This window comes from Schistocerca americana, chromosome 1 (genome assembly GCF_021461395.2).
Source record: "Schistocerca americana isolate TAMUIC-IGC-003095 chromosome 1, iqSchAmer2.1, whole genome shotgun sequence".
NCBI classification, from domain to species: domain Eukaryota; kingdom Metazoa; phylum Arthropoda; class Insecta; order Orthoptera; family Acrididae; genus Schistocerca; species Schistocerca americana.
Genome location: NC_060119.1, coordinates 267,664,015 through 267,678,523, shown reverse-complemented (window position 1 = coordinate 267,678,523; position 14,509 = coordinate 267,664,015). Strand labels below are relative to the sequence as shown.

General features: G+C 39.8%; 1 protein-coding gene across 2 annotated transcripts in view; it reads left to right on the top strand.

Annotated features, from left to right (window-relative positions):
* The window catches only part of LOC124582178 (alpha-mannosidase 2), a 199,248-nt gene that overhangs the window by 90,446 nt on the left and 94,293 nt on the right, over positions 1-14,509 (top strand). For both annotated transcript variants that reach the window (XM_047131307.1, XM_047131310.1), the window contains exon 8: positions 10,685-10,871. In XM_047131307.1, the coding sequence (XP_046987263.1) occupies positions 10,685-10,871 (187 nt within the window). The remainder of the gene's footprint in view (positions 1-10,684; positions 10,872-14,509) is intronic.

Sequence of the window (14,509 nt, the reverse complement as noted above, 5' to 3'; positions counted from 1 at the left end):
CATCTACATACACCGCTGCCATCAGGATCCCATCCTTGTGATTTTAGCTGACCTGCAGTCCCGCCTTAAAACCTCAGGCCCTTCACAAGGGCTAACACCTCAATCTATAGAACTTTTCACCCCACCCAAACCACATCCAATACACAAATCCAATCATCGTGGCTGTTCTATAGTTGCTGGCTCCAAAGCACCCACCAAGTATATATCTGCCTTAGTTGATCAGCATCTGCAACCCACACTACATAGACTTCCCTCCTATATCAAAGAACCAACCATTTCCTAGATTCTCTGAAATCTGTGCACTTCCCACTCCCACCACACATCCTGCTTGTCACCATAGATGCCACCTCCCTCTACACCAACATCCGCCATGTACATGGTCTGTCTGCTGCTGAACATTTTCTCAGTCCGTACCAACCTGATTCAAAAACTAAGACATCATTCCTACTCACCTTAATCAACTTCACCTTTGAGGGGCAGACATACAAACAGATCAGGGTATGACCATGGGGTTCAGGATGGCTTCTTCCAAATGTCATCCTTTTCATGGGTTGCTTGGAAAGGGCTTTTCTGGGATCTATAAGTCTTCAGCCCCTGGTTTGGTTTAAATACATTGATAATATCTTTACGATATGGACTCATGATGATGCTGGCTCTTTCAAATTCCTGTAATTTCTGAATACCTTCTCCCAGTTAACTTTCATGTGGTCCTATTCTGAGTCTCATGCCACTTTCCTGATGTTGTCTTTGTCCTCACCAAAGGCCAACTACACACTTCTGTCCAACATGCTAACAAATAACAGTACATACATTTTGACAGTTGCCATCCTTTCCATGTCAAACGTTACCTCCCATACAGCCTTGGCATTCAAGGCAAACTTATTTGTTTGGATGCAAACTCTTTACAGCAATACACCATCATTCTCACCTCAGTCTTCACTGAATGTAATTACACCACCAGCCTAGATTGAAAGCAGTTTTCCTGGGCCATCACATTCAATCTTGGTACTGCTGATCCCTCCAAAAACCAACTTCGAAGCACACCACTAATCACTCAGTATTATCCTGGTCTGGAATGTATTAATCAGCTATTTTGACGAGGCCATGACTTCCTAAAGTCATGCCCTTAAATGCCATCCATTCTGTCTGAGATTTTGCCCACCACACTTAGAATAACTTTCTTTTTGCCTTCCAAATTTCTGCAATATTCTTGTCAGACCCTATGCTCCTTCTGCACCAATCTCCCTATCCTATGGCTCCTATTCCAGAGACTGTCCTTGCTGCAAGACTTGCCATATGCACCCTCCCACCATCACCTAGACTGACCCTGTAACTGGCAAAACACATACTATCAAAGGGAGAGCCACCTATGAAATTACACATGTCATATACCAGCTGTTACACATATACTTTTTGGCCTTTTACATCGGCGTGACTACCACCAAACTATCAGTCTGCTTGGAATAAGTACCTCCATTAGAGAGACCATTTTGAAGGCTATATATAGTGCCGCCACCTGTTGGAACTTCATGAAACTACAGGGGCTTATGCGCTAATATTATGTGATGTCTCTCAACAAATTCTGCATTTTTTCAAGCAAATTTGGCTAAGAAAAAAAGCGTTGCATTGTTTATTGAAGCCTGTTGTACTTTCTTGAGGTAGCCTTTATGGTTGAAAATATCGGGAGCTCATAGCAGCCAAGATGGTGAGGCAACTGACTAGGGCCCAACATTATTATGTCTACTGTTTGGTGTAGTCTACAGTGCTCCCTAAGTTACAATGCACTGTAATTATCACCATAATACTATCCAGTTTACCTGCAACTATTACCTTTCTCCATCCCAAAGTGAAATGTTTGAAATAGTAAGCTAAGGTATTATTTTTTACTTTTGACACAGACACTTTCATATGTTACAATCATTACCAGTTTTGGCCTACAAAGACCATCTTCAGATGCAATGGGCTGCCAATACCACAAATCCAGTCCGTGGGCCTGGACCGCTGTCTGTACTGAAATCTCACCAAGGGCTATGCCAACTCCACATTTATACTGCACAGCAGGCTATGCCACCCTTTCCACATTGGTGTTTCCAGGCTCTGCCCTGCGGGACCTCGTGTATGACCATATATCGTAGCTGCCAATGCACTGCCATGCCGCACAGCACAACAGTTCCCTCTGTCCTTGAAACCATGTTAGTGATTCCCTGAATCCTAATACTATGGACTATTCTCTCCGTCATTTCTCAAACTACTTCTCTTAATTTGGCGTATCTGAGAAATCTCAGGCAATTAGTAATGCCGTCATGATACTCGAATTGCATAAACTCATTTTTAGTTTCACGGTTGACTGGTAATGTCTTTCCAAATAAAGTGTAAGATGACTGCCTTCTTACACTTTTATTTAGTTTTCCTGGCTTTTATATCTCCTATGTGAATTCCATGTATGGTAAATACTTTCTGGGCAGTCTCTCGCATAATGACCATTCTGTTTGCATTTAAAACACCTTACAGACTTCAGAGGCACACATGGGCCTCTTATGACTTGGTGGGTTACATTATGAGCACCTTGCTACTCACGATTGGTCCATTTCTCTGCCTTTTCTTAGTACAACTGGCCCACCTTCCTTATTCTTTATCTGTATGACATACTCGTACTATATGGCCTGGCTTCCCACATGTGAAACATTAGGTGGTCTTCTTCTTGGTCTGTGGCACTGCACCATCACCATTGCACTCTCTTGTGTCAGATCTATCTCTATAGCCTGCTCATGTCGCACATGCACTGTTGTCTTTATCCTGTCATCATAAATCCTTTGGATAAACATTGCTTGGCTTAATATTCATATGAGAGTAAAGCTGCTTTCTAGTTCCGATTCTCGCTTGGTACCTGTTGGTTGCTTTCCTGAAATGGTGTCCCGCTGAGCTATACTTTCCTCATAGTCTTGCTGACTTGCAAGTATCTGACATGCATAGAAGTCAAGTGTCCTTTTACTAGCATAGTTTTCTACTAAAAAGGCATGCACATCTCGCCAAGTGACACTTAGATCTCTGACTAATAAGTTGTATGTGCTGAGCCCGCTATTTTAGTTCTAACACATTTCAAATGGGTTTCATCCTGCTCTAGGTCTGTAAGTTCAAACACAAGATCACAGTTGTCAAGGAAATCATTTAGAATGTTGTAAGTGCCATCAAACAATTGCTGTGTTAATTTTAGCAGAACTGACAAACTAATGAATTGCCTGTTTTGTGACTCAGGCGCATCAGAGTCAGCACCAGAAACCTTATCTCCATCTCATGACACACCTATTAGTCTTTTAACTCACTGTTGGACTTCTCACTGCTGCCATTGCTTTTATGCGGTGTCTGCTGCAAAGCATTGCTGTTGTGCCACTGCTGCAGCTGCTGATGTCTGCCTTTTGCTGTCTCACACCACCAGTTGCAACCTTGGGCGTCTGTTGGCCCTGCTGCTGGCTGCCCTCATGCCACGTCTTACCCATGCCGTTGTCTGTCATCACTGATGCTGCTGCACCATCTCTGCATCGTCTGTGACCCCACGCTGTATGCTGTGTCTGCCACCGCCTCTTGCACCATTGTCCGCATCTGTGACATTGCATTGCTGTCCGCAACTACCAGTGCCAATGCACCACCTCCGTGCACTGTTTGCGACCTTGCACTACCCACCATGACCACAGGATGGCCTCGCGCCATTGTCCGTATCCTTGTGCTGCCATTGACCACCCGTAGCCGTTTCCAGGATGTCCTCCTCAACTCTGGGTATGATCTGTCCACTGCTACTGTGGTTGCACTAGCCCTGTCTGCCTCCAGGGGTAACAACTCCAACTCCAGGTGTCGTCCGTCTTACCCAGGCACCATCTATTCCCTGGCGCTGAATAGGGACTGTCTTCTTCTTCTTCTTCTTCTTCTCCTTCTCGGGGACTCTTTTACACTCCTGGTTTCTGGCTCTGCTGCTGCCCTGCTTAAGAGTTATTCAAGTAATGCAAAAGGGGTTCTCAAAGCCATTCCATCATTTTGCTTGATGTCAGGCTGAGCAGGTTCAGTATTCCAAAAGGGGGGGGGGGAGGTGGGGGGATATATTCCTATAACTTGTGACATGACAACTGTGTGCTACTCCATAACCAACCCCACACCTTGCAGCAGAAAATGGAGTCCCTTTGTTGCATTCAGCGAGTGGTCTAGATGCTCAACGACATTGGAGAGTCCTATCCAGTCAGCTAATGAGGAGATGGCTCGCTGGAAGTTTGAAAGAGTTATAGAACTCGGTTGGGAAATAGTCAAACGAAGGGATGACTGGAATAACTACACTCTTCAGTTACTCATCTGAGCCAGAATTGGATAATGACTTGAATGAAATTGCACCACTCTTGATTGCAAAATCCCATGGTGGGAGATACATGGGAAATATGATCATGAGCAGAGCCAGAGTGAATACCACAAATTCAGGCCCCAGGCCTGACTTACACAGATGCCTTCTTGGACTATTGCCTGTAGCAAACTGTCCCCATAGGCTACGCCACCTCTGCCTTTACATTGTGTGGCAAGCCACACTGCACATTCAATTGCATTTTGTAGGACAGTGGTGTTGTTCACATTCATGATTCATGGCATTCAGACAGACTTGTAACTGGTTATATTCATGAAACTGTAGACGTCTATCATTTGGTGTATTCGACGATGAGAACAGTGATGTATTCTGTGAAAGATGACATTTCTCTGTTAAAGTTAATTTTTAGATTCTGCCATACACATACCAATGAATACTTGCAACTTGTATGCGTCCAAGAAAGGTGGAGGAGCTGAAGTCTTTACATTTTCGGGCTCTAATAGTAGTTGGTTCTTCTGATGCTGTTAAATTTTTGTTACACTAAAATGCATTAGAGTGTACCTTCTCATCTCTCATTTTGTGGGCGACACACTATTAATACTACAAATGCATGTTCAGTATCTGAATTGGTTCAAATTGTGATACGTGGGCTTCAACGCTCCTCATATTTTACATACAGGGTGTTTTTGCGTATGATGTCTGGGCAGGAGACCCACAGCTTGCACGGCAGATTTACTGGCTGTTGCCTATGTGGCACGGCCCGAAGTAAAACTCCCAGTAGTCAAAAACCTGGACGAAAGCTTTCAGACTGCCAGTATCTGTGTTTTGCGCGTTTTTAATTTCATATGGTTGACATGACTCAGCAATTACCGATGTGTTCATTGCACCCTTTAGGTAAAATAAACTTTCATATTGTGTTTGACATACATTAATATCAATGGTTGCTTGACATACTACATCAGTAAATTGGAAACAAATAACAATGATCATGTTATTTACATATTTCATAGAAAAATACATACATTTATGTACATATATGGAGAATATAGGTTTGCACAATTGTCCTTTTGTCTTTTTGAACATCACTTGTCTTTTTGAACATCACCGAACATTTAATACATTGAAATAGTTTGACATTTGTATTCATGGCTATGCTGTTACAATGCTTGCTACAAAAACAGCATGCTGCAATGCCTCCGCCCCACTACACAGTGGTCACATACCTGTGACAGCATGCATAGTTGCTGTGGTGAGATTGTTGGGCAAAGTTTTGTACTGTGGAGTGTTGACTGGCTATGCTTCTACCCAAAGGCTGGTGATTTGATTGACACTCCACTAAATTACAGGTGGTTTATAGCACATAATCACGTTAGTACCCCGTGAGTGAGTTCACTGTTTGTGAAGTTTCAGCTTAGTATGTTGTCCGTAGTTGCCTTTTGCTAATCTTACCAGTTCGCTTGCACGTAATGTTGCTACACAATGTTTATAAATTTTGCCAACTGGGTGTAGACGGTGTAATTATGGATGCCAAACAAAAAATTGTATTTGGTCCATCATGCATCCCACACTTCCCCATGGTCATATTTATTACACATGCACTATGATTCACTGCGCAACAAAGCATCCAGAGTCCTTATTGTCAGCGCAGTCGCTCACTGGAACATTCTGATCCGAAAGTCACCCTGCATCAGCTGATTTTTTTTGTCCATTGATGCATCACTCTATGGGAAATAACTACAGTTTTCACACACTTATGTTAGTAATGTTGTTTAGCGTACCGTAGTTCAAAGGTGTGTTAACCGCAGACTGTGACGTATGTCCTGTTGAGTTCTAATCAGGATTTGTGGTTTCAAACAGTGCTTTTTAACATAGTAACAAATTTATCTTTACATTTTCAGTTAAATTGTGCTTTTGTTTCAACCGTGAACATTATGGTGCATTACAAGATTGGCTTCTTAGCCCCATTACTTGTACACTTCACTCCTGCTGATTTGGAATTATTTACGCAATACTGTGGTCTGATTTCACAAAGACTATGTCTCTGTAACATATGTTCCATTTTGAATTACTCTGGGCACCACTGTGTGTTCCATTTTTTTATAAATGCGACAAATACTGACTCCTGCGTTCATATTTACTTTGATGTAACTTGGGTCAGTTTAGAAAAAAATGCTTCGCACAGTTGCTGAGTGATTCGCTCAGAATAAGTGGTTCTTCCACAGTTCATAGTGCATTTCCATTTACACTGAAACACATGTGGGCAGTACAGTCTGTACTTGTGTACATTGTGATACAAACATTTGGGTCTAATGGTCAAATACTAATTTCTGTTACATTTAGTACGTATAGTGAAAGGAAACATTACTTTATTATTACTACTGATGTCAAATAAACTAAATCTGCAACAGCTCCTTTCTTAGAGTCAGTATCAGAATTTTCCTAATGGTCAAATGAGACTTAATCTCGAGCACATTATTATGTAGTATTTAAGTTCACCATAAACTATAGCTTTCCCCCCAGACCTTCCAATTAATAACTCTTCACAACACTGTTATTCATATCATAAACAATACATAATATTCTCACTGCTAAAAATGATTGATGATTACTAGGTACTATTATAGACTAACCAGGATAATAAGTACTAAAAAAACATTGGACTTCAGAACTAAAGGAAAATATTAAAACCCTACATCTATACATAAAAGACAAAGAACATTATTGTAACAATGAAAATAATCAATTATTCCATTGACCCCGTCATTGTATTCTCTACTCTGAAACATTATCTCTCATGAGGTATAACCTGTTGAAGTGTTTGGTAAATTATTAAATACTTCTTCAAACAACGGAACATGCTTGACCCATTTTGTATGTTGCCTGTGAGCAAATGTTCTGATGAATCTATTAAACTCCTTGATGTTAATTCTAACTGGAACTGTAGGAAGTAACTGGAACTATAGGATGGCGTTCAGCTTTTGTAGATACATTTGTATGTTTGGCCTTCTGACATAACGCACTTCCTCACAAAATTACACCCCCTCCTTTTAAGGTTAGGGTAATAATAGTAATTGGAAATTTTCCTAGTGCACATTTGAATTTCAAAATGCCCCATGTACTGTTGGTGTACCAGATCATATTGTCCAACAACTCTGATGATATGCAAACACATCAGTTGTCACCCTGAACATTTTTTCAGTGGAATAGTATACCATTTTCTATCCTATAACGGTTGACTAACTCATCGCATGGCTGTGGAGAAAAATGTATGTTATGTTAATGGCGGGCGAGTTTTTCGCTTCCGCTAATTTTTATAAGTTAATATCACCACGTAATGGCATCGTTGGCTGCATCGGCCGCTGCGATTGTTGAACTGTAAATTACTTGAATGCAGGTTAATTCAAAGGAAGGCAGACATGAAATCGGGGTCTCCTGTTACAAATTAAAAGTGAACAGTGATATTAAATCAATATATTATCTGCTTAGTTAGTACAAATATGCTTACATTGGCCAGCACTCGCAAGATGTCCATCCACACGCAACCAAGACAAGAGAAGAAGTGAAGACGACTAAAAAATTAACGAAAGAGCGTATCTTGTCGTCTCTTTAGATCATTTTATTATATTTCTTTGCCCTCGAAACTTACACAGAGAAATTATTATAATACAGGTACATGATAAAAATGTATATTATTCAATTTTTAAATGTCTCTTCTTTATAAATACTGTTTTTTTAAGTCTTTTCGTATTATTTCACTGGGGACGCTATACCCTTCCGGCAAGTGCGATAGTGTATCTGCAGTGATATTGTCGCTGCCTTATACAGGAATAATTTCTAGGTCATACTCTGCCTCAAAAAGCCCAACTTGCTAACCTAGCAAGCAATAAGTGGCATGGTAGTAAAAAGCTTAGTGACTTGTAATCACATAAGATCCAAACCATGGGTAATGTTTCTATCTCCGTAGTTGAGTTGAATATGCGCTCTCGCTTTGTGAAAGCACTCTGCTAGCGAATCTTATAATCCTAATGTCTGTTTTCCATGCTGTTTGGCACAGTTGAAAGAGACACGTACCCTAGGCCAAATGATGACGGATCTGATGCAATACAGAAATCCTGCATCATTTCAGGATGTGTAGGATTTCTGCATTAAGCAAGGCATCCCAGATTCCTTCGAATGCCTATTGACATGCAGAAGTCCAGACCCAAGGTGTATTTTTGCTAAACAAATTTTTTAAAATAGTGTATTTTGTTAAGTGTAAGCTGCTCACCATTGATACTCTGCAAAAAGTAACTATACTATACAGTGTAATAGCAGAAAAAATATTACAGCTGATAAAGTAATCTTTCTTTGGAAAACTACTGTCCAAAAATGGAGTTTTTTTTTTTTTAATTTATGGCTGATAATTTTGAACTATTAAAAATATATTAAAGAATACATTCAGCTAAGCGATAATGATGTTAATTTGTAGCCCAGAGTGTGTTGAAGTAAATGCATTTTATCTGAAAGGCTTAGGACATTCCACTACTGAATAATTGTAAAAAATGTAGATGCTTGCAAATACAAAAAAACACATGCAGCCTGGAACAAATATGGCCGCCATTTCAAAACAATAAAAAATAAATTAAAAAAAAAAAAATTTTGTGACTACTGAACATTAGGGAATTCACTCGGCAAATACAAAATTTTTCTGAGATGGTCAAGCAACCAGTGCTGAACCAATTGGCATGGATTGGAGCTTCTATAATATTCCATTCCAACCTTTTCCGTATTTCATGGGTAACCACTTCTTTCTTTGTCCAGGGCACTGAATATGTGGCTTTGCAATAAGTTTGATGGGGATATACCTCCATATTGTAGGTATAAAACACTAATGGTTCCAGGTTACTCTACGGACACAATCTGAAAATTGACTAACAAATCTACCAGCTGTTTCTACTGGTCCATGCTTAAGCACTCTGATTACACCACTTTATTGCAGATCTGGTTAGTAATACTATTACTGATAATATTCTTCTCGGCTATGCAGCCGGATCATAACGTCTTCATGACACAATATTTCCGCAGTCCAACTGGCCGCCAACTTCAGGTGAGAGCGCTGGTGCACAATCTCGCCGGAACTGACTTCCCAGCGCAAGCGGCAGCCCCTATATAGGCCACAGAAGACCCACGACGCGTGCGCGAGAAGGTGCCGTAGCTGCCCTCTAGCGCAGTAAACATGCCGCGCTGCCAGTGGTGGAAAGAGGCGAAATCGAGATATCGCTGTCAAAAGTAAAAAAAATTTCTTTTACACCACACTCCTGTTTTTACATCATGCGAAGGCTGTTGATGCATCTGATGAGGACTTTTGAAATGCCAGAGTGATAGTTCTTCGAATTTATGTACCCTGACAAAATGCAACTGTGCTTCATCAGAAAAAAAGAGCATTTCGGGTTCGACCTCCCCATTACACACAGGCAGTAACAGCCAGTAGCAGTAATAATGTTGAGATACAGTATCTGAGTTAGACAGTCGATGCACTAGTGTTATTTTATACGGTTTCAGTTGGAGTTTGTGCATAACTCTGTGAGCACAGGCTGCTGACAAAGCAGTCTGAAGTGCAAAACCACACAGTGGCTTTCTCAGACTTCTTTCCAAGGTGTCTCCTACCTTGTGTAATTAATTTTTAGTTAAAACATTGAGTTCTCTAGATTTTTATTTGTCTAACATGGAACCATTCTCTAAAAATTTCTTCATAAATCTAACAATAGAAAGTCCAGGTTAGAAAATCAAAAATATTATGAAAAGGATATATTGCTATTCCCCATATAGATGACATGTTGGGTTGCAGACAGGTTCACTGAAAAGACTGTGACACATGTGAGCCTTTGGAAAACACCTGAACATTTAGTCGCATAGTATGGAATGCACATGCACAGTGTTACTGTCCGAGGACCAGGCTCAGTGACATTCAGCAGGGGAAACCTCAGACTCAGCGCAGGTGCCTTATGTGTAACACTCAGGGGAAGTATGAGCAGCTGTCTTATGGCAGATGCAGGCAGCAGTGACCTGTAAATCTGCAGTTCAAGCTGCAAGCTTCATTATAATCACAGTAAACACTAGTAAAATTGTCTTTCATAATTCCTACGCTTTTGATTGTACTGCATAATCAGCATTGTACTTTTGCTCATTATTTTCTGACATAAGCTGTAATGATGAATTTTGTGCAACTCTCTTTATTGTATCGCTGTATCCCATATTATTTTGCATAAACATATTAAAATAATATGTCATGTTGTTGACATATGTTGAGAGAAGGTATAAAATTTCTTCTCTTACGTAGAATATTGATGAAATTTTTTACAGATCATTCTGGAACAACAGATTTGCTGACTCACATGATGCCATTCTATAGTTATGATGTTCCACATACTTGTGGACCAGACCCGAAGGTCTGTTGTCAGTTTGATTTTCGACGATTGCCTGGGTATGGAATATCTTGCCCCTGGAAGAAGCCACCACAAGCAATCACTGATCAGAATGTAGCTCAGAGGTGAGGACCTTATTAGCTCTATTGAATTCAACACAGATACCAGGGCCAATGTATAATTTCTTTTAAATTTACTACAGCAAAAGGAGACTTTTTTGTGTAATGATAATGTGACCACATGAAGCATGAGGCACCTTGCCACTGACAACTGATGCTGTGAATAAAATCGGATATTAAGACATTCTCTTGTAGTGTGCAAAAATGCATATGAACCCCTCTCCTCCTCCAGTTGAGCAATTGGCAATAGTTTAACCCTTCTGTGACTACTCAGAGTTTACTTCTTTGTTACTCTGATATCTCAGTTTCACCATCATTTTGACCAATAGGATACAGTCCGTAGTCAGCAACACTCTACTCAGCTCACAGTAAAGTCTTTGGCATTGAATGAAGCCATGAGATATCTTCATCTGCTAGAAGGAGCAAACACCATCTCTGTCCAGTGACTTGGTGCACCAGAGTGGTTCCAGCCTTGTTACCAAAACAAAAATTATGTCACCCTTGGTGCACTGTGCCCACTCACAGGTCATCCAATCTGTGTACTGTGTTTCTACGAAAGCAGAATTGACACATAAATGTCCAGTCCCTTCTGATATTATAGCCATGCTCCAACTCCATGATGGACTAGCATTAGTCTCTTTGCTCATTCCAAAATAATGAGCTACACACAATGCAAAGCAAAATTGGAGTACACAGAGCATTTGTTAATGGTTGCCATGCAATTGCTTGCTGAGGTTCACAATGTCATAAACAAGGTAGTGCAGGTCCAGCCTTTAGCAGTGTCCTGTATAATAACAGTTCAGAACATCCCGCACATAAAATGGTCATGTTGTAATGTCTTCACTTTTGCATGATAATCAGCAAGCATTCATTGTTCTGAGATTTCAAGTGCCTTTATGTGATGTGTATCCTATAGACACCATTCAGCTGCCCACTGACTGATGTGGGACCGGGACCTGACCAACAGTTACACTGATACATTGTTGCATTTGTGAATAGGTGCGCTCTTTATTTTGCAGATACGTTCTTTAGCACATACTCTTCCCAAATTGGGCTTTACCAGTAACTAGAAATTGATTACTTTTGTGATATTTATATGCAGAAAGCAAAGTTATTTCAAACTATTTCAATTGAAATGGTTAATTTGTATACAGAAACAGCATTTATTACATAAAGTCACGTTTTCACATTTTGAGGCAGAATTTGCATCTATCTTCATATTTATTGTAAACATGAATTTTTCATGTCCCTAATCTCAGCACACTTTCCTGAGCTAAGCTTGAAGTTATTCCTACATCTGTCAATGACTCTCCATGGTGTGTCCTCCTTAACAATAAATCCTCAGTCCAGTCACAAATTTCTTTTGATACTGCATGTGATAATATTTTTGGTAATAAAATTGGTATTTCAGATTTTGCTTTGGTACCCAACTTTTGGTTCCTGTCTCATCCAGGAGTATCTAGATACTTACTCTGGTGCCTCTGACAGCCTTTATATATTATTACCAGAATTTATTTCACTTTTATGAGGGGTTCATCAGTAAAACCCTACTACAGTAGGCATTGAAAGTTTCATACATTTCTCTTTGGATGGCCAAACATGTTGCAATTAATACCTTTTTATCTGTACCATTATGCTTTGTTTCACACCTATTGTGCAGTAGTCACAGTTTCTTTGGGTGTTTGTTTATAGGTACTGTATACCATGATGAGTCCTGGCATAATAAATTATTCTACGAAGTACGTACCCATCCTGGAATTGATCAAATATGTTTCTAAACTTGACCCACAGTTCCTGTACATGCTCACACCCAAAGATAAATGTTAAGTCCTTACTTACAAGGAGGCACTGCTGCCTCTTTATTTACTGAACATATAACTCTTTCTGCTTGCATTTGTTGGCCTTTGTATTTTACTAATTGTTGCTACAACTGCCTCTCGGTCACTGATACCAGTTTCAGTGGTGACGTCTTCAAAGAGCACAGATCTCTTTGTTGCCATCGGATCTAATATACTTCTGTCATGAGTGAGTCTCCAAACTGTGTGTTCTAAGTAATTTTCAGAGAAAGCTTTTAGCATTGTTGCACAGGAAGTCTTGTCACGCTCACCACTTACAAAAGTAATTATCCAAACTGACTGAGTTTGGTGACGGATAGAGGGTCCAAATATAGCTTATGCCCCTCATTGATAGGGGGGGAGGGGGGGAGGGGAGGGGGGAAGGGGGGGGGGCTTGCCCAAATGATCGCTCATGTATTCCAATTTGTGTCTTGGCCAATTTGAGTTTCTTGTCTACTGCAATGAATATAATATCTCCATTTTCTCTTAGCATATCCTTTCAATAAATCTGTATGTTTACCACAAAAATTGCCCTGCTGACACTTTGTGGTCCAAGCCAGTTTTCTATATCTGGTTTAATGTGAGCTCCACTGCTTTTTTGGAGTGCTTTAAGCTAAGGGACATTGTTGTGAATGTTTTGGCAGTTGATTACTGACATTTTAAAATAATCGTGTGAGTAGCATTAGTAGTATTCCTTTGGCTGTTAAGCTAATATTCATGCAGCTATTTCAGTTGTGCTACTCTTATCCACATTACTTAAATATTTTAAGGTTTATCTAAGACATAAGCTATATTACATATCAGATGTTTTTCATGCTTTTTTGTGTGTGACTTCAACTTCCATCTGCTTCAGATATTCATAACAGGCAAAAAACTTACTGATATGCTGACAGGTTGAATGTTAAAAATATTTGCTACAAGCTTGTTCTTTCTTAGGAGTGTTTCAGATACTTTCCAGGAATTTTTAAACAAAGATTTGCAAAAATCTAATGTTGATTTCCATTTTTAACACATATTCAAAGTAGTATGTTTTCCAGCGAATGCTACACTGAAAATAAGGTTGCTGCATTTTATCATTCTTGCACAGTGTGCTTGTTAAAATAACTGTTAACACTTGACACCCAGCAGTATCTGTTTGTTTTCTCCTTACAGTAGTCTTAGAAACTATTATGTAACTTTGCATGTATAGCATCAGCCAAAACTTCACAAATGGATTTTTCGTGATATTAACTACATTACCAAAAATATTTACACAGAACTCAGCACAACATTAGTGGACCATTCTCTTGTAATTAATATAATCAATATCTTAAGTTCATGATGCAATATAGTACAGTTGTATTAAAATTGTAAACATTGTGTCAGTGCATACTTGTGTTGGATTATGTTGTTATTTCACTGCCAAAACAGTTGATCTTGTAGAGCTTCATTGGACTCGCATTCAGGAGGACAATGGTCGTGATTTAGGTTTTCCGTGATTTCCTTAAATTGCTTCAGGCAATTGCCGGGATGGTTCCTTTGAAAGGGCACAGCTGACTGCCTTCCCTAATCCAGTGGGCCCAATGACCTCGCTGTTTGGTCCCCTTCCCCCAAATCAGCCAATCCTAGAGCTTCGTGTGTATTGAAACTGGTTGCACCAAGGATGTAGTAATTCTCGTATCCAGCTACACGACTATGATCTCATGCTGAATCTAATCTACTTCTTAATATACTTTTTGGTAATAAAATTGGTATTTCAGATTTTGATATACTTGTTTATATCTCATTTATGGGTACAGTTGTAGTTATAACATGATTCTGTCTTGAACG